Genomic DNA, 20,797 nt, shown 5'->3' on the forward strand with positions numbered 1-20,797 from the left:
TGGGTAATAAACTTCCGTACATTTTTCTATTTTTTTCATCCTTAATCTATGCAATATTCCCATTTCCTTGGTTTCTCTCTACACTTGTCTCGTTTTCATGGCAATGATCTATCTGGTTGCATTGGTCTCCAGCTCCAGTCCCCAGTGACTTGCTCTCAATTTTACCGACCTGTGATGTCTCATTTACTGAGTGTAATCCTTCAAGGATCATCTTGTTTTTGTTTGCCCTTATGAGCTCCCGTATCCTCCACTCTAATGTCTTAACCCTTTCCTAAAGCTTTAATTATCAATAGAAAACTTTTACATCTCTTTCCCATCTATTATATCTGACTTTCTCATTCATAAACATCACACAACAAACACACCTCAAAGTGCATAGATAACACATGCACTGCAAACATGCACAAAATTGTGATTTGGTGAAACATCTTTGAAGGTATTTAACGTGGACTGAAAAGTTAATAAACTTAAACTGTAGCACTAATTTCTTGGCAGACACTTCATTAGCTCAGAATTTCCAAAATCCTGTTTACCAAATGAAGCCCCTTCTTAGCTATAATTAAATCTTGCTGCTGTAAGCAGAGAGGTCTCATGTATTCTTTTTGAGAATACAGTTGCTTGTGGGCAAAGAATAAAGCTTCTTCATTGCTGGTTAGTACTTCTAACTAAGCCAATTCATGTATCTAGTAAAGATAAATAACTGTGCAGCTTCTGACCACTATCTATCCAGCATTTTTACAAAAGAATATAAATGTTTCATGTATTTTTGAAGTTTGCAAGGAATGCGAGAAAATCCTGTAAAATAAAATAGGCATGTATGCCTCCTTTGTTTTACAGTGCCAAAGAAATAGTTTTAGCTTTGAACTCCAGACACAACAACACCCCCCATTGGCAAATACAAAATGCTACTGCTGTTGATAGAGGCTGTGGGCCAGCTAGGCATGCAGCCCACTTGTACAGGCCAGTCAGACAATATCTCAATGACTGGCTTGTGCGTACCTTTCCTAGCTACCTGCAGCTTCCAAACAGCCTCACATGCACAACTTACAAAACTCCAGCAAGCTGCTCTCCCTCTGCCTAGTGCCTGAGAATGGGTGTTAATGATTTGTGAAGTCCATTTTAAAAGACCTTTTTTTAAAAAAAACTTCTCTGAAGAGTGTAGACTTAGTTCCTTCCCATTACATTAAGCGGGGTTGGGGGTGAGGAGGATAGTCAACTATGTTAAGGAAAATGTATCTCTTTAAACGCAGAAACATGGAGGTTTTGGTTTCCACTGAACTTTCACCTCTAGTCCCAACTGTAGTTGTGACATTTCCCTGAAATGAAGTAGCATACACTTACCTGGTTCAAAGGTAATTTATACTCACCTGATTCAGAGGTATTTTATAATCGGCTCCCCAGTACAAAGTCATGCCAACAGAATACACATGCATCTGCAAAAACAAGTCACAATTCAGTAGAATTTACAAAAGAATTACAATTATTGTGGAGTTCAGGAATTAAAATAACATTTTAGAATCAAAGCTGCATTTCAGCATTCAGAATATACAGCTCCTGCTAGTCAGAATTTTCAGTAATTCTTTTTACTGATTACATTGAGATCCTAAATAAAATGACCCTATTCTCCAAACATACTGGAACAAATAGCCCACAAAACAAATCTTCATAGATCCATTTGAGGAGCATGAAGTCAATTTAGTCAACTGTTGTTCTTAAACAATGGATAATAATAAGATAAATGTGGAGTTGTTCTTCACGTAGATTTCCATTATATATTACCTCGAATACGTTCATATTAATAAGCTCAAAGTGATTCATCTTAAATTGTCACAAATCAAAACAACTTGGCAATATATCGATTCTGGGTTTTTAAAGAAAGTTTATCTGAGTAAATTGAAAATTCTGACACATGAGCAAGCATTAATTATACAGACTATATATAGGACCAAAATTATGATGGTGGAGGCTTACCAGTTAACTTGAGCTCCCTTATGAACATAAACAATCTTGCCTTTTTGATACACATGGCAGCCTAGGCTGCAGCCTATGCTTAAACATCACACCACTACAAATAATTCCTTTGCCAAGCACCTGCTGCAACCTAGGACATAGCAGTGATCCACTCCACATGGAGATAACTGATCAATTTTCCTGCGTGAAATTTTAGACGTACAGTTCACTTTGGGGACTGGATAGTGCAATGGATTAGCACATTAATTTTTCAATCTCAAGGATCTGGGTTTGAATCTTATTCAGCCTAATGGGATGCAAGCTCTCACCCATTTCTCCCTTCCTATGTCCTTCCTGCTCCCTCCAGTCCTCAGACTCTAGCATTATGTGCATTCTTCCTCCCTTCATCCATCATTGGTGGCAGAGTCTTCAGCTGCCTTGGCTATTCTCTTGGGAACTCCCTCCCCAAGTCCCTCCACTTCTCTCTTAATCTTTAAAAATCTTCTCAAAATTCATCTTTTCAGTCATGCCTCCTATAACTTCTTTCATGGCTTGGCGTTTGTTCCTTCACCTACCTCTGTCCGTGCAGTACCGTAGGAAATTTTTCAAATTTAAAAAATGCTTTAAAAATCCATGCTGTTATTGTTGTCGTTCGTGATTCTCTCTCCCTTTCCTTGCCTCTAAGGCTCCTATATAAAATGAGTTTGGGTAATCCTAATGGAATTCATGTTGGTTAAGAGTCGATGCCACAAAACTACCCAAATTCTGCATAACACCGTCAGACTTGGAGAGACTACAAGGATGGCAGGTGAACGAAATGAAGAAACTAACAGCATTACTGTAATCTTTGGAGGTCAGTGTTAAAGCAAGTTGCTGAGAAAATGCTAGAGGGAGCACATTCTACACCTGAACTGGGGGCATTGGCTGGAAAAATATTCTAGTCCATGACAGAGTTTTGATTCAATTTAAAGCAGTCATATTCTACCAGATACTAACATATTTCTTCATCTTCTGTAACTACAGTATTAAGTTACTATTTGCCAGACTAAGAAATCTAAGTTAGTTATTGACCAAGAATTAATTAGAAATTCACACTTTATAGTCACTTTTTTCCTAGGTAATGGTTTGTGGACTATAGCACAATAACCTGTAAAACATTTCTGAGGCAGCGAAGTAGTAGATCAAATTTTTGAGACACTCTGAAGACATATTTACTCAATATTTAACCACAGGCACCAGTGAAATTAATCAAAGCAATGCTTCACTCCCTCTGTGGCACAGCCGGTTAAAGTAGTGAGTAACTGAGGCGTGCAGATTAAGGGAGTAGCCACGTCCACCCATGGTCCATGATCAGTTAGCCAATCTGAACTGAGGCAGTGGTAGAGGCTTCACAATTGGTCTCAGTGCCCCTCAGTTATGGAGGAAAAATACAGCAGTGTCCCCACTCCCAATCACTATCCAGAAAAAATGAGAAAGGAAACATAAATAGAGAGAAGGAGGGCCGATCATATTAATGCCATGATGGATTGACTGCACTGATGGATTAGCTCGATTTTCACCCTGATGAAACCCTAATGCATATTTTCACTGCCAGCTTACATTACTCAGATAAATGCGCTTACTCGCACCGTCAGTGTGATTTTTAATGACTGAAAGTAACTGTGAACACAGTCAGTTCTGTTAATCATTAAAATGTGAATGGTGCTACAGCAGGCTACCATAATTGCTTTTTAAAAAAAACTGCAAAAGCTTTCGTTTTTTGGCATGGCTGCACACCAACTAATTTTAATACTACAACCAACGGCCATCCTTCCCGGTGACACAATCTCTTCCAGGCGATTGGCTAAAATGTTTCTCCCTGTAGCTACCACGGGCAGCTGCATCAGCAGTAATAGGACTATAAACTCTGATTAAGGCACAAACAGGCCATGCCCAGTACCAATGGAACATAAGCAGCTGGACGCTTTTAATCAGATTTATGTATGTGTATGCACTTGAGTCATGACTGAAAATCTCACTCATAGGATTTGCTCAATGTCGGCAGCTCTGAGCATACCAATAGGCAAAGTTTAGGAGTGTATGTCCCTTTAGCAGCTCGCTGCATCAATGCAATCCCCACAATATTATGACCATCAATCTTAATGGAGAGCATGCCAGTTATTTCCCAAAATGCACTTCTGGTGAGCGAGACCTCCCTCTGCCAGGAGTGCTTAAAGCTAAACATAATTAATTCTAGAAATAGGTGCAAACATCATTTCACAATTTAAATTCAGCATACCACTAGGTAGTTAACACTTTGAAAGGTTTGAAAGGTACCAGCACGGAAGGAGGCCATTCGGCCCTTCGAGTCGGCACTGGCTCTATGCAAGAACAATCCAATAAGTCCCACTCCCCCGCCCTTTTCTCCATAGCCCTGCAAATCTTTTCCTTTCAAGTACTTATCCAGTTCCCTTTTGAAGGCCATAATTGAATCTGCCTCCACCACCCCCTCGGGCAGTGCATTCTGGATGCTAACCACTTGCTGTGTAAAAAGGTTTTTCCTCTTGTCACCTTTGGTTCTTTTGCCAATCACCTTAAATCTATGTCCTCTGGTCCTTGACCCTTCCGCCAAGGGGAACAGTTTCTCTCAATCTACTCTGTCTAGACCCTTCAAGATTTTGAATACCTCTATTAGATCTCCTCGCACCGTCTGTTTCAAGAAGAACAACTCCAGCTTCTCCAGTCTATCTACGTAACTAAAGTCCCTCATTCCTGGAATCATTCCAGTAAATCTCTTCTGCACCCTATCTAAGGCCTTCACATCTTTCCTGAAGTGCGGTGCCCAGAACTGGACACAATACTCCAGTTGTGGCCGAACCAGTGTTTTATAAAGGTTCATCATGACTTCCATAATTTTGTACTCCATGGGCATCATTTTAGCACCCGCTATCGGGTACGTTCCTGGTGGGGGTGCTCCGAAAATCGGGGAATCCCGGAGCGGGACCGGAGCCCGGCTCCAACCCGCCCACTTCCGGGTTCCCCACTGACGCGCCGGCGTGCGCATGCAGCCCCCGCTGGTGGGAATCCCGCAGGCAATTAAAGCCAGCGGGATGCCACTTGAAAGTATTTATGTTGCTCATTCAGGTCGTTTACAGACCTCATTGAGCTGTTTTATTTGGAGGGGTGGGATTTTACACTGAACTGAGACTGTTTCCCATACTGGGGGAAACACGCCCAGTTCAAACGGAGGTGTTGCAGCCACCAGCCTGTGGCAGCTGCAAAGGTCCATTCGACAGGTGGCCACTCCGTCACATTGGACAAAGTTTGGCCTCCACCACCCTCCTCCTAATAATCAAATTCACCGACCTGGAACCGCAACCCCGGTGTGAGGACACACTTACCTACCTTGCGGACCCCCTCATATACACATCTTCCGGATGGGGGCCGCCGTAGCTGCAGTCATGACCTCCTCGGAGGACGAACAGCATCACCAGCCTCGCCGTCCACCTCTGACACGTGGAGCTCCACAACAGAGTGCTGTGACACATCCACCTGCACAGCAGGAGGGAGGGCAACCGCAGAGAGAGATGCGTCGCAGAGGGCACTACCCTCGCCACAGGGTCCACAGACCGAGGCTCAGCTTCCTGGACCTCTCTGAGCAGCAGTGCACACGGAGGCTCAGAGTCACTCGACATGTAGTCGTGGACATCTGCAGCCTCCTTCATGCCGAGCTGCTCCCAGCTGGCCCGAGCACCATCTTCTTACCTGTCGCTCTCAAAGTCACCACTGCCCTCAACAACTGCTCCTCCGCATCCTTCCAGGGTGCCACCGGGGACATCGCCGACATCTCTCAGTCGTCTGCACAAAAGAGCCCTGCAAATACACCTACACCCACTCTGCAGTGACACAATGGGTGGCATCAGTTGTGGGTCTTCATAGTGATCCTCAGGAAAGGGCATTATTGCACAAACCAGACAAGATTCGCAAAGACGTGGCAGTAGTGGTGCCAATATAATATGTGATGTGAGTTGGTAAGGAATTCAATATAAGTAGAAACCATGACAAACCCTCAAACACCCTTGTGCATCCCCTTCATGCTCACGACACGTTTGCCTTACGCTGCCTACTGCACATATGTGATGCATGCCCTGTGGCTGCAGCACAGGTAGTGGCAGGTTGAGTGAGGCTGACTGTGAAAGAGATGCAAGAGAGGGTGAGTATGAGATAGAGCCATGAGATTGTATGAGGATTGGGTTGAGTGGTAGTGGCGGGATGAGTACTGGCGAGGTGAGTAAGTGCAGGTAAGATGAGGATGAGGTTTGAGTGGGTATGAGGTGTGATGTGATAGAGTAGTGTTGGCAGTGCAGAAGGAGGTGTGGGGTGGGGGCGGTGATGTGGCAGATGGAGTGTAGGGGAATGAGTAAGTGTACTCACTTTGGCTGACCTACTGAGGTCATTGGAGCGCCTCCTGCACAGTATGCAGGTGGGCGATATGTTGGTGGTGCAGGTGACCTCCTCTGCCACCTCGAGCCAGGCCTTCCTGGTGGCAGAGGCAGGCCGCTTACTCCCGCCCGCTGGGTGGAAGATCTCTGTCCTCCCCCTCCTCCTCACCCCATCTAATGATACCTGGAGTGAGGCATCATTAAACTGGGAGCAGCCTTCCCCCTGGGTTGCTTCATGTTGTAATTTTTTCTATTTGTTGCAGCATCTGTCAGTGGAGGACTGCCCCTTTAAGTAGAGCTCCTCCAGCTGACAGACCTTTCTGTGCATGCGCAGCCCGCCCGACGCGCAGATCAGCAGTGGGGAACCCGGAAGACAAGGTAAGTGGATCCAATTGTGCTGCGATCGCGCGGGGAACTGACTCATTTCACCGGGCGCGTTACCCACGCGCCCAATAGCCCCCCCGCCGCAAACCCGCAGCCCTGCTAACATCGAGCCCCATGTCTCTATTTATAAAGCCCAGGATCCCTGCAATAAACGTTGGCCTTGCCAGCGACGCCCACATCCCATGAACGAATAAGAAAAAATCCCGAATGCTTTGTTAATCTCTTTCTTAACCTGCCCTGCCACCTTCAACGATTTGTGTTCATATACCCCCAGATCTCTCTGTTCCTGTACCCCTTTTAGAGTTGTGCCCTTTAGTTTATATTACCTCTCCTCATTCTTGCTACCAAAATGTATCACTTCGCATTTTTCTGCATTAAATTTCACCTGCCACCTGTCCGCCCATGCCACCAGTCTGTCTATATCCTCTTGAAGTCTATCACTATCCTTCTCACTGTTTACTACCCTTCCAAGTTTTGTGTCATCTGCATATTTTGAAATTGTACCCTGTACACCCAAATCCAAGTCATTAATATTTATCAAGAAAAGCAGTGGTCCCAGCACTGACCCCTGGGGAACACCACTGTACACCTCCCCTAAGTCCGAAAAACAACCATTCACCACTACTCTGTTTCCTGTCCCTTAGCCAATTCTGTATCCATGTTGCTACTGCTCCCTTTTTTACATGGGCCGCAATCTTGAAGATAAGCCTACCGTGCGGCACTTTATCAAACGCCTTTTGAAAGTCCATATACACCACATCAACTGCATTGCCCTCATCTACCCTCTCTGTTACCTCATCGAAAAACTCTATCAAGTTAGTTAAACACGATTTGCCTTTAACAAATCAGTGCTGGCTTTCCCTAATCAATCCACACTCGTCCAAGTGACTGTTAATTCTGTCCCGGATTATCGTTTTTAAAAGTTTCCCATCACTGAGGTTAAACTGACTGGCCTATAGTTGCTTGGTTTATCCTTACACACTTTTTTGAACAAGGGTGTAACATTTGCAATTCTCCAGTCCTCTGGCACCACCCCCATATCTACCGATGTTTGGAAGATTATGGGCCAGTACCTCTGCAATTTCCACCCTTACTTCCCTTAGCGATCTAGGATGCATCCCATCCAGAATGGGTGACTTATCTAGTACAGATAGACTTTCAAGTACCTCTTCTTTATCAATTTTTTAGCCCAGCCAGTATCTCAACTATATCTTTCTTTACTGAGACTCTGGCAGTATCTTCTTCCTTGGTAAAGACAGATGCAAAGTACTCATTTAGTACCTCGGCCATCCCCTCTGCCTCCATGAGTAGATCTCCTTTATGGTCCCTAATTGGCCCCACCTCTCCTCCTACTACCCGTTTACACGCCTGTAGAAGACTTTTGGATTCCCTTTTATGTTGGCCGCCAATCTATTCTCATATTCTCTCTTTGCCCCTCTTATTTCCTTTTTCACTTCTCCTCTGAACTTTCTATATTCTGCCCGTTTCTCACTTGTGTTATCAACCTGACATCTGTCATACACCCCTTTTTTCCGTTTCATCTTACTCACTCTCTCTTTTGTCATCCAAGGAGCTCTGGCTTTAGTTGCCCTACCTTTCTGCCTCGTGGGAATGTGCCTATTCTATACCCGAACCATCGCCTCCTTAAAGGCTGCCCACTGTTCAATTACAGTTTTGCCTGCCAATCTTTGATTCAAATTTACCCGGGCCAGATCTGTTCTCATCCCATTGAAATTGGCCCTCCTCCATTTGAGTATTTTTACTTTAGAGTGGTCCGTGTCCTTCTCCATAGCTAATCTAAACCTTATGATACTATGATCACTGCTCCCTAAATGCTCCTTGTATTTCAATAATTCCAAACGTTACATAGCCGGTAATAGTTTGCCTTAGCAAAAAGTAAAATTCTGCCTGTGCAGCCACATGATGCCACTAGTTTTTTTAAATGCAACAGGTTATATGAAAGCATCGGTCTTAGCGAGTAACACAGAATGTTTAAACATAATGGACCAAAACTTGCGTAGAGCCCGTGTCAATGCTCGCTGCAGCTCCTGCAAATTAAATTAACAAATGTACTTACTGCGAGCTCTGTATCATCGACTTGCTCCATTTTGAACTTTTAAAAAATTGTGCGCTATCAACTCAGCCTCTGGGCAGGGTAAGTTGATGCGCATGGAACAGTCTGTGACAATAGAAGGCACACCCACAAAATCTGTCAGGAAGAGAAGTCACGCCCACAAGTAGGCAAGCAGACTCCTTTCATTTAAAGTTAGAATTCTGGAAGTCATTGTACATAAAAATGTTTTGGCTTTTTATAAAAAGCCAAAGAAATAATTGAATTAAATTAAAGAGACAGAAGGGAAAAGTTAAAAACAAAATTCATTTTTAAATTTTAAATTTTTTTTTAAATGACCAAAAACTATGAAAATAAGGAGTATTAGGAGACTCTACATTTTTAAAATTTAAGTTTTAGTTGTTTGGCAGTCATTAAGACTAACCATGCTTTTAAAACTTAGTTTAGACCTGGTAATTTTAAGTGTATCTTTTGGTGGCGTAATTAGTCACTTTCCAGCTAGGCAGACGAGCAAGTTTGCGATTTTTCAGTGATTTCAATGATTGCAGCGTGCGATGGCCCTTTAATTCGCAGCTGTCAAATCACCGGTGAACCAATAGGAGCAAGTTCACGATTTCCACATTTTAGTGCGCACGTCGAAACGTAGGAACTTGATCCTTCAATTCGCCATTAAAAACGGAGAGCATTGTTATGCTCCTCCATTATTTCAGGAGCAAGTTCTGCCCCAATGCTTTCACATTGCATTCAAATTTCAGCTTTTTGACAATGCACACGGTGAATTTAAGCAAATATAACTTCCCACACAGCTGATAGTTTGTTCTCATACCTTTTCAACATCTGAAAGCGAGGACAAAGTCTGACTCTGCAAAACTTCAGGGGCTGTAAATGCTCGCAGATCCTGATTGGAAGCATTCTCATCAGTATAAGAAATATTGCCAGAGGGCAACAGCAGCAGAGACCAGGGAGAGATGATAAAGCCTAGAGCAACGGGGTCAGCTGTAGAAAGAGAAAACACCAACAAATCATTAACACAGACCAGCATCCTGACCAGCCTTACACCCACCGACCCTCCCTCGCTATGGTATACTAGCACCTCCAGACATCTGGAAATTACCTATTCGGTTGAGTTTGTGAAAAAGATACAATAAATGACATCTTATTACAATGAACACATTCAGCATTACCATGCTTGCTCAACCATTTAATCTTTCTTTTAAATAGCAATTTTCTTTTCATCATGAACAACTGTCTTCTCATTTTTTGATTACTTCTGACTACATTTTTCTTTTAGGCGGCTCACTTTTGCTATTACTGATACTCGGCAATAGCTATTTTCAAGATTGTACAGGCAGATCCAAACACAATTAAACATCAGGGTGACAACGCAATCAAATATTGTGGTATTAAAAGCTACCAAGTTGGATGTATTGTTAGTGACACTTTGCTATTGGGTAGAAAGTGAACTACCAGAACATAACTAAACCCCACCCTCACATTAAAATGTCCCACCTCAAAAGCTCAGAAGCTAAATGAACATGGTAGGACGCTGCATTATACAGACCAGGAAGCTCCTAGATTTGATCTTTGGTCTATGATGAGCTAGCAGACCTCAGCTAGGAAAAGTATGGGGATACTACAATTGAACTTGGCACCCAAAGGCTAGGGAAAGGGAAAAATTAGTAAGAGTTGTCACTCTTGATATCTATACAGACAATTCTGCTGGAACTGCATGTGTATGGATGTCAGGTGAGGACACAGTCAGGCTCAAATGTGATGGATACTTTTTGTCAATTGCATTGGCACTGTTCAGAAGAATGCTCCTCCTGGCCCACAAAGAAACCTTAAAAAATATGGGGTAAATTAACTTACTTGGGTCTCTTCTAACCCTGAACATGCTTGCCGCCAGGTTTTGCAGGCAGCTCTGGGACTGTGTGTGAGTCGTGCATTTCAGAGTTAAAACAGAGTCAGGATCTGAATGACCTTACCTACATTTAAACACTTGTGAGGGCATGCCTATGACGGGCAGCCTCGCCACTCCCAAAAACCCGAGTGTTAAAATGGCAGGGGGCACGAGCGTCCGCTGGGCAGGCAGGGTTAAAATCGGAGATCAAGTATTTTCTAGCCTTTTATTCCAGTATAAATAAGAACTGGTCACACAGCTCCTGTACTGTCTTTAAACTGAATGATTATTTTTGACAGGATTTACACTGGAAACTGTAAAAAAAAACTCTACTGGTTTTATTCTGAAATATCATCTTCCTTCTCTGGTCACATCTAAAAATTGGTCTGATTTTTACAAACATAATATCCAGTCATTACTTCATCCTGCGCTGGTCAGAAACCCCCACCCTTCAAAAGAAAAAGAAAGACCAAGGAGAAAATTAGAACTAAGTAACAAACAAGTATAAATTATACAGCAAGAAACAACATGAGCAAAAGAGCATAAAAAGGCTATTCTGACCAGAGCCCACTACTTCCAACAATTTAATACATAACAAAGTGCCCTGAGAGGGGTAAATACCGCAAATAAAACTTTGAAGTAGATGCAACTGATATCTCTCCCTCCCACTCCAAATAGAAATCAAGTAAAAGCTCCATGATATTAACCAAAATCTTAGTCCACGCACCATATTCAACTCTGATAGGTTTCCTTCCAAAATAAAAAAAAGTTCAAGTGCCAGCCATACTGGATGGAAAGACACCATCAGTGTGTTGACATGCCCTAACAAGCATTTCAGACCATTAATAACGATCATCTTCACAGAAGTACTTTTCGGAGGCAGGAACTCGTATGACTCTACAGTCCACATAGCTTTCTTCCAAAAAAATGTTTTATCTTTATAATAAAGGTTAGGAACATAGGAACAGGAGTAGGCCATTTAGCCCCTCGAGCCTGTTCCGCCATTCAGTGAGACCATGGCTGATCTGTGACCTAACTCCACATACTTGCCTCAGCCCCATAATACTTAATACCTTCGGTTAACAAAAATCTATCAATCTCAGATTTAAAATTAACAACTGAGCTAGCATCAACTGCCATTTGCAGAAGAGAGTCCCAAACTTCTACCACCCTTTGCGTGTAGAAGTGTTTTAGGCTGTCCTCTGGTCCTAAACTTCCCAACCAGCAGAAATAGTTTCTCTCTATCTACCCTATCAGTTCCCTTAATATCTTGAAAACGTTGATCAAATCACCCTTTAAACTTCTAAATTCCAGGGAATATAACCCTAGTTTGTGTAATCTCTCCTCATAATTTAGCCCTTGGAGCCCAGGTATCATTTTAGTAAATCTACGCTGCACTCCCTCCAAGGCCATTATATCCTTCCTCAGGTCCAGCGCCCAGAACTGAACACAGCACGCCAGGTGTGGTCTAACCAAGGCTTTGTGAAGCAGTAGTATAACTTTACTCCCTTATATTCTAGTCCTCTAGATATAAAGGCCAGCATTCCATTAGCCTTTTTGATTATTTTCTGTACCTGTCCATGACATGTTAATGATTTATGTACATGGACTCCTAAGTCTCATTGGACCTCCACTGTTTCGAACTTTTCACCATTTAGAAAGTACTCTGATCTATCCTTTTTAGGTCCAAAGTGGATAACTTCACACTTGCCTACACTGAAAGCCATTTGCCACAGTTTTGCTCATTCACTTACTCTATTAATATCTCTCTGTAATTTTATACTTCCTTCTACACTGCTTACAATGCTGCCTACTTTTGTGCCATCAGCAAACTTGAATATGTGGTTCTTTATCCCGTTATCTAAGTCATTAATAAATACAGTGAATAGTTGAGGCCCCAACACAGATCCCTGTGGGACACCACTAGTCACATCCTGCCAATTTGAGTACCTGCCCATTATCCCTACTTTCTGTCTCCTGACGCTCAGCCAAATTCCCAACCAGGTCAATAATTTGCCCTCAATTTCATGAGCTTCAACTTTAGCTAACAGTCCCTTATGAGGGACTTTATCGAATGCCTTCTGGAAGTCCATATAAACAACATCCATAGACATTCCCCTGTCCACTACTTTAGTCACCTCTTCAAAAAATTCAATCAGGTTTGTCAGGCATGACCTACCCCTTACAAATCCATGCTGGCTCTCTCTGATTAACTGAAAATTGTGTTCAGTCACTCTGTCCTTAATTATAAACTCTAGTAATTACCCATCAGATGTCAGACTAATTGGTCTATAATTCCCTGGTTTCCCTCTCTCACCTTTCTCAAATAGCAGAGTGACATGTGCAATTTTCCAATCTAAAGGAACAGTTCATGAATCAAGGGAACGTTGGAAGATTATAGTTAGGGATTCTGCAATGTTCTCATCTACTTTCTTTAAAACCCTGAGATAGAAACCATCTGGTCCTGGGAATTTGTCACTCTTTATTTGTCACTCAGGTTGTATAATTTTAAGACCTTTAAATGTAGTCTTTTTGGCAACAAAGTACTTTCTAACTACAAAAGAACATTTGATCCTACTCAGGTCAGACTGTATTATCTGCCTCATCATTTACTCATCCATCGACTGCTGACTTGTGCTACAGGCCTCTAAGTAACAGTTCCTACCCTGGCAGCCACTCCATGCCCTTATTCCGACCTTTATTCCCCTGCTCTACCTGACTGCAGCAAGCCTACATAGAACTAGCTTAGTTATTAGCTGGATATTAAATTCATCAGTTAGGATTTTGAGATCCTACATTCAAAAGAACCTACCTAACAGTTTTATATGTCAAACAATGTAAATCTACCGATACTTTGTCATGGATACTTGGGCCTCGAAATTACCCCCCCCCACAACGGGCAGGAGAGGATCGGTGGGGGGGGGGGGGGGGGGGGGCAGTAAATCATCAAATGCGTGAAACATGATCCTAACCCGCTGTGTACGACCCGTTGCTGTTTTTATGGCAGTGGATATCGTGGCATCCGAGTATCCCGCCGTGGAGAGACGAGTCCGTCATTGAACATATTTAAATCAGGCTCTTATAGTCCTGGGAGCCCGATTTAAACTTCACTGCTGCTGCACGGGAGTTGCCGCTCCACACGGTACGTGCCTTTTCCAGCACTCCTTGTGGGCCAGGAGAAGCAGGAGTGCTCCCCCGTGGCGAAGCCTTTGGCCTTCCCCCTCCAGATCGCCGACCTCCAGCCCAAATATCCTCACATTCTCACCCCCACCATGGCTGCGCCCCATGTCACGATAGCCGACATCCATGTATCCCCCCCCCACCCCCGACTGCGATGGCCGACCACACCCTCCCAACCGCCCCAGCCGCTTTGACACCCCCCGCCGGCCACGACGTCCGATCTCCAACCCCTCCCCATTCCCCCTCCACCAAGCACCGATGGCTGCCTGTCCCCTCCCCCTACTACTGTGATGGCCAACCTTCCACCCTCCCGATCTGCAACATTTTAATACACAAGTCATCATAGTAAAATATCATAACATGAATTTTAAAGTTACAGAAGTCAACTTAATGTTCTTTTTAATGCCATCGAAAATATAAACATGGATGAAAAATGATCAAAACTATATCCTCGAGGTTTAAAATTACAGGCTAATGTTATTCTTCCCAGGCAAGCTAGTCCTCCCAATCTATTTATGGATGCAGTGTTGGCATGAATAAAGCTCAAATTTACTATTTATGCACAGACAACGTGGCTCCTGAAAAAATTGAATATGTACATCAGCCTGCCATGCTGCATTTAATATAGTATAGTGGACATGAGCAATAAAAAAAACTGCAAAAGAGCTGCACTATTTCCTCAAGGAAGTGCTCAGCCAAACCCATCGCTCTCCTTCTCCCATTTGATCAGAGTTTCCCGATGAGAGTAAAGCCTGAGCCTGCCAATTAGCAAGCCGTTTTTTAAAATTCGTTCATGGGATGTGGGCGTCGCTGGCGAGGCCAGTATTTATTGCCCATCCCTAATTGCCCTTGAGAAGTAAGAAGAACTGCAGAGCTGTACAGGACCCCTAATGTATGGGCGTCTAATGTATGTATCTGCAAGTACTGTGTAACCTATAAAACAGTAAAACAGAAGGCTTTTAATTATAAAGATGCTTGTTTAAGTTTAAACATTTTTGAAGGAATCAGCTGAGTGCTTACAAAAAAAACTGCAAGGGTCGTGACTTTGACAAATTTAAAGGCTCTTTATCTGAATGCACGGAAGCATTCATAACAAGACAGACAAATTAGTTGCACAAATAGAGATAAATGGGTTTGAGCTAATAGCCATTACAGAGTCATGGTTGCAAGGTGACCAAGGTTGGGAACTAAATATTCCAGAGTACTCGATGCTTCAAAAAGACAGACAGAATGGAAAAGGAGCGGGTGTAGTCCTGATGATAAAGGATGACATATGGACAGTGGTGAGAAAGGACAGTGGTGAGAAAGGATCTTGGCTCGGAAGATCAGGAAGTAGAATCAGTATCGGTGGAAATAAGAAATAACAAGGGGCAGAAAACACTGGTGGGAATTGTTTATAGGCCTCCTAACAGTAGCTATACTGTTGGACAGAGTATTAATCAAGAAATAATAGGAGCTTGTAACAAAGGCAATGCAATAATTGTGGGGGATTTTAATCTTCATATAGACTGGACAATTCAAATTGGCAAAGGTAGTCTGGAGGATGAGTTCATGGAATGCATTAGAGATAGTTTCCGAGAACAATACGTCATGGAACCAACCAGGGAACAGGCAATTTTAGATCTTGTACTGTGTAATGAGACAGGGTTAATTAGTAATCGCACAGTAAAGGATCCTCTGGGGAAGAGCGATCATAATATGATAAAATTTCACATTGAGTTTGAGAGTAATGAACTTAAGAAACTAAAGCCTTAAACTTAATTAAAGCCAATTACATAGGTATGAGGGGCAAGTTGGCTAAGGTAGATTGGGAAATTATATTAAAAGGTATGATGGTAGATAAGCAATGGCAAACATTTAAAGAAATATTTCAATATTCTCAACAAATATAAATTCCATTGAGAAATAAAAACTCCACGGGAGGAGCGATTCATCTGTAGCTAACTAAAGAATTTAAGGATAGTATTAGATGAAAAAAAGAAGCCTATAATGTTGCCAAGAAGAGTAGTAAGCCTGAGGATTGGGAGAGTTTTAGAAACCAGCAAAGGATAACCAAAAAAAAAGAATATGAAAGTAAACTAGCAAGAAATATAAAAACAAATTGTAAGAGCTTCTACAAGTATGTAAAAAGGAAGAGAATAGCAAAAGTAAACGTTGGTCCCTTAGAGAATATTGAAATATTTCTTTAAATGTTTGCCATTGCTTATCTACCCATCATACCTTTTAACCTAATTTCCCAATCTAGCTTAGCCAAGTATGTAAAAAAGAGAGTAGCAAAAGTAAACGTTGGTTCCCTAGAGGCTGAGACAAGAGAAATTATAATGGGCAATTAGGAAATGGCAGAGACATTAAACAAATATTTTGTATCTGTCTTCACAGCAGAAGACACAAAAAGCATACCAGAAATAGTGGGGAACCAAGGGGCTAATGAGAGTGAGGAAATTAAAGTAATTAGTATCAGTACAGAAAAAGAAACTAATGGGACTAAAAGCCAATAAATCCCCTGGACCTGATGGCTTACATCCTAGGGTTCTAAAAGAGGTGGCTGCAGAGATAGTGGATGCATTGGTTATGATCTTCCAAAATTCCCTAGATTCTAGAATGGTCGCAGTCGATTGGAAGGTAGCAAATGTAACTCCGCTATTCAAGAAAGGAGGGAGGAGAGAAAACAGGGAACTACAGGCCAGTTAGTCTTACATCAGTCTTTGGGAAAATGCTGGAATCCATTATTAAGGAAGTGGTAACAGGGCACTTAGAAAATCATAATATGATTCGGCAGAGTCAATATGGTTTCACGAAAGGGAAATTGTGTTTGACAAATTGATTATAGAGTTTTTTGAAGATGTAACTAGCAGGGTAGATAAAGGGGAACCAGTGAATGTAGTATATTTGGATTTTCAAAAGGTATTCGACAAGGTACCACATAAAAGGTTGTTATGCAAGATAAGGACTCATGGGGTTGGGGGCAATATATTAGCATCGATAGAGGATTGGTTAACGGACAGAAAAGAGAGTAGGGATAAACTGGTCATTTTCAGGATGGCAGGCTGTAACTAGTGGGATGCCGCATGGATCGGTGATTGGGCCTCAGCTATTTACAATCTATATTATTGGCTTAGATGAAGGGACCAAGTGTAATGTATCCAAGTTTGCTGACGATACAAAGTTAGGTGGGAAAGTAAGCTATGAGGAGGACATGAAGAGTCTGCAAAGGGATATAGGCAGGTTAAGTGAGTGGGCAAGAAGGTGGCAGATGTAGTATAATGTGGGGAAATGTGAGGTTATTCATTTTGGTAGGAAGAATAGAAAAACAGAATATTTTTTATATGGTGAGAAACTATTAAATGTTGATATTCAGAGAGGTGTTCCCTAAATGTTCCCCCACTTAATTCTCCAGAACTAGATCCAGCAGTGCCTCCTTCCTTGTTGGGCCAGAAACATACTGATCAAGAAAGCTCTCCTGAGCACACTTCAGAAATTCCTCCCCTTCTTTGCCCTAGTTTTGTCAGCTTATGGTTCGGCCACGAGAAGGCGCAATGCAAGGTAGTAGGTGCTCCATATCATTGAGAAACTGGCCCCATCCTCCAGAAAGAAACATTTTGTCAGACAATCACAAAGGAGTATTGATGGCAACATCAGAAAAGATAATGGTCCAGACTGCCTACCATCAGTAGGAGTAGAAAGTGTGACGTTTGAACAAAGCAGTACGGAGAGTCAATTTAAATGCACAATACAAGAGTCTGTTTGCATCGCCAAAACATTTCCACAACAAAGTAAATCTTTGATACCTATTCACTACACTGCTGAACAAATTCTATGATAATTATAAACTGTTCAAGTCCGAACATGCTCAAAACAACCATATAAACTTCTCAGCTTTAGTTACTAAAACTGGTTTTACGGTAGGTAGTCCTATAATGACACAACCCAATCATAGTCTGTTTTCACAATGTTTGCTAAGCGTTTTAATATTAACTCCTGTTGACAAGGATTGGGAGTCAGCAGACACAAATCTTAAAATTTTGTTCAGTCATAAGAAAAAGCTTCATCAATAAGCTAGTTGTACGATAGTCATATTAAATCATTAATTAACCCAGTATGATTAACTCATGCATATGCATGTGTACAGAACAGCCATCATACAGTACTAGACATAGTCATTGGACTAGTTGATGCAATGGGTTATACAGTGGCCTTTCACCGCCGGGTTCAAACATAGTCTACAATTGTGGGATCAATGATTCCTCCTTCTGCTGGCTGCAAGGGATCTATGCAAAACGTGTTGTGCCCAAAAAGTCTATAAAGATGGCTCCTGTGGAAAATGGAATCCTCTACTAAGTTTGGGGCTGATATGCACATAGTTGGGCTTGGGCAGAATGCAGAATACTCTGCACCTGAGCCAGCTGTAACTAAGCTTGAAGTGTCTGATGCTGACACAGAGGGCCCAAAATAGGAAAGTTGTTCCATTTACCAGTATTAACATCCCTCAACGTGAAGAGCAAACAAACAAGGAAAAAAAACCTCTCAAATAATTTGTTAAGTGCAGTTAGAATATTGTGTTCAGTTTTGGGGACCCAACTTTAGGATGGATGCTAAGGCCATGGAGAAGTTGCAGAAGAGATTCACCAAAATAAGAAGCTTTACTTATGGGGATAGCCTGAAAAACTGAGGGTTTTTTTCCCTATTAGAATAGAGCAGTTAAGCAGAGGTCTAACTCAGATGTTCAAACTTGCTACAGTTAATAGGGAAAAATTATTCTCATTGGTCGGTAAGCCAGTAACTAGAGGGCATAAATTTAAGATCATCTACCAAAAGAACAAAGGAAAAGGCTAACAGAATGTGGTTTATGTAGAGGGCTGTAGGACATGATATGTCGTACCAGAACCAGTGGTGGAAGCAGAATCCATACTAGCTTTTAAAAAGGGAAATGGATAAATAATTGAAGAAACATTTAAAAGGATATGGGGAATAAAGAGAGTAGGACTAAATGGATCGGACTTTCAGAGAGCTAGCACAGCCATGATGGGCTAAATGGCCAGTTCCCGTGCTGTAAAATTCTATAATTCTATATACAACCATTATGGGCATCACTACTAAATAGACAGAGATGAGCTGGTGATTTGAATCCCATCTTACAGATGACTGCTGATCTGGTTTTATTAGGAAAAAAAATGTTATTACAATAATCTAAATTAGCTAGGACATGTTATACAATACAAAATGCTGCAGATAAAGTGGTACTTTTAAAGCACTTTACTGTATCCAAATACTTGTATCAATAACACATTATAACATACCTGCTGGTATCTTATTTAGCAAAAATACACAAAGAAATGGAGCATTCCAATCCCAAATATAAATGGCAATGTAACACATTGAGAAGTTTGTGCCCCTATTCCCTTTCCTGCTCCTCCCTTTGTAAATTATCATTTTATAAGATTTATGCTCCCCTCAGAAATTGAATTTACTGAATAAAACAAACAGTACTCAATAAAAACTGATGAAGGCACCTTATTTTTGCCAACTACTATTAAGTGCATATTTTTATACAAACTTTACAAAAAGGCACCACTAAATTTAAGCATTAGAACAAATAGAATTGTTTTGAAATGTATAAGAATTTGTAGGATTATGAAAAGCATTTAATGTTATAAAAATATGATTTCTGTTAGTCCATATATGCAACAAATGTAGCGAAACAGGTAGGATAAGCACTTGCTCCCAAGCAAAATATTAGTACATGAGCTCACATTATGCACTTAATATTAGTTTGTTGTGCTGCCTTTGTTAAGTGGCATCACTGAACACACAACATAGTACTCTGATCTGAATTCTTCCCTAGAGTAAGTCTCTGATGTCAGTCAGGTTCTTTGCCACAATATGGGGGCTAGGGAAGTGGTGTACAACTTAACTCACAGCAATCGTGTGCACCTCCAAAATATCCAGCTTAATGAAAGCACTAGCAAATATAAACAAGAAAAAGTCACTTATGCCAGTGTTAGAGGATGTATTTATTTATGATTAGATGGTCTATCTATTCCTCAAAATCAATAAGGTTCTTGAAACAATGAAGTCAAGCATTCATAAATTTATTAAGTATATAGTACTTAAGCATACACTTAAAATAGTACTTACACTGGGCGATGCAAGTTGGGGACTCTAATGTGTTACAGTTCAGTATTCAGGTTGAACAATTCCTTCTAATCCAAATTTTCATACCAATTCGCTGGTTTATATACTTTACTCAACTACAAATTGCTAATCTAAATGCATTAAAAAACATGCAACTGTACATCTCTAGCTACAAAATATATATATGACCAATGGGTAAAATTATACTATTGATTGACATGGGTGAAGATGACCTCATGTTCCATCATTTTGTTTTTCCACATTCTTAGGCTTCTTATCTCTTCTTCCTGAGGTCACCAGTCCATTTTAATTAACTCTCAATGGGCTAGTGTCTAGCAGTACCATGTCTGGTCTCTCTCCCATGGTCCATGCCATGATAAAGATGCAGGTGTTTATCTCAAGTGAAGCTTTTCTCTTTTTCTCTCTCCAAGAGGGAATTCTGCCTATGATGTTTCACTGTGTGCTAAAGAAAGTATTCTACATTTTAACTCTTTCTTACCCATTTCTCCTTACACTAAGTTAAACACTAATCAGAACATTATAAATAAAATATTTGTATTTAGGAAAATTGTTCTCAGAAATAAAATTGCATTTGTCACTTCAAATCGTAGGAAATAATAAATGTCCCTTTGTTACAGTTAATAGGAAGTGACATCAATCTTAGGATGACTGTAAGCTGTATTGCATTTATGCAGAGATCTGGAGCCATATCCAGACACAGTCTGCCAAACACATAGCACCAAATACAATGGAGCTGCT

The 20,797-nt window shown here is 41.4% G+C and overlaps 1 protein-coding gene across 5 annotated transcripts in view; it reads right to left on the reverse strand.

Annotated features, from left to right (window-relative positions):
• The window catches only part of ptpn13 (protein tyrosine phosphatase non-receptor type 13), a 265,922-nt gene that overhangs the window by 215,769 nt on the left and 29,356 nt on the right, over nt 1-20,797 (reverse strand). For all 5 annotated transcript variants that reach the window (XM_067990460.1, XM_067990453.1, XM_067990445.1 and 2 more), the window contains exons 3-4: nt 9,653-9,822; nt 1,368-1,433 (exon numbers count right to left, since the gene is read on the reverse strand). In XM_067990460.1, coding sequence (XP_067846561.1) covers nt 1,368-1,433; nt 9,653-9,822 — 236 coding nt within the window. The remainder of the gene's footprint in view (nt 1-1,367; nt 1,434-9,652; nt 9,823-20,797) is intronic.

The sequence above is a fragment of the Heptranchias perlo genome, chromosome 1, assembly GCF_035084215.1.
Source record: "Heptranchias perlo isolate sHepPer1 chromosome 1, sHepPer1.hap1, whole genome shotgun sequence".
Classification (NCBI taxonomy): Eukaryota; Metazoa; Chordata; class Chondrichthyes; order Hexanchiformes; family Hexanchidae; genus Heptranchias; species Heptranchias perlo.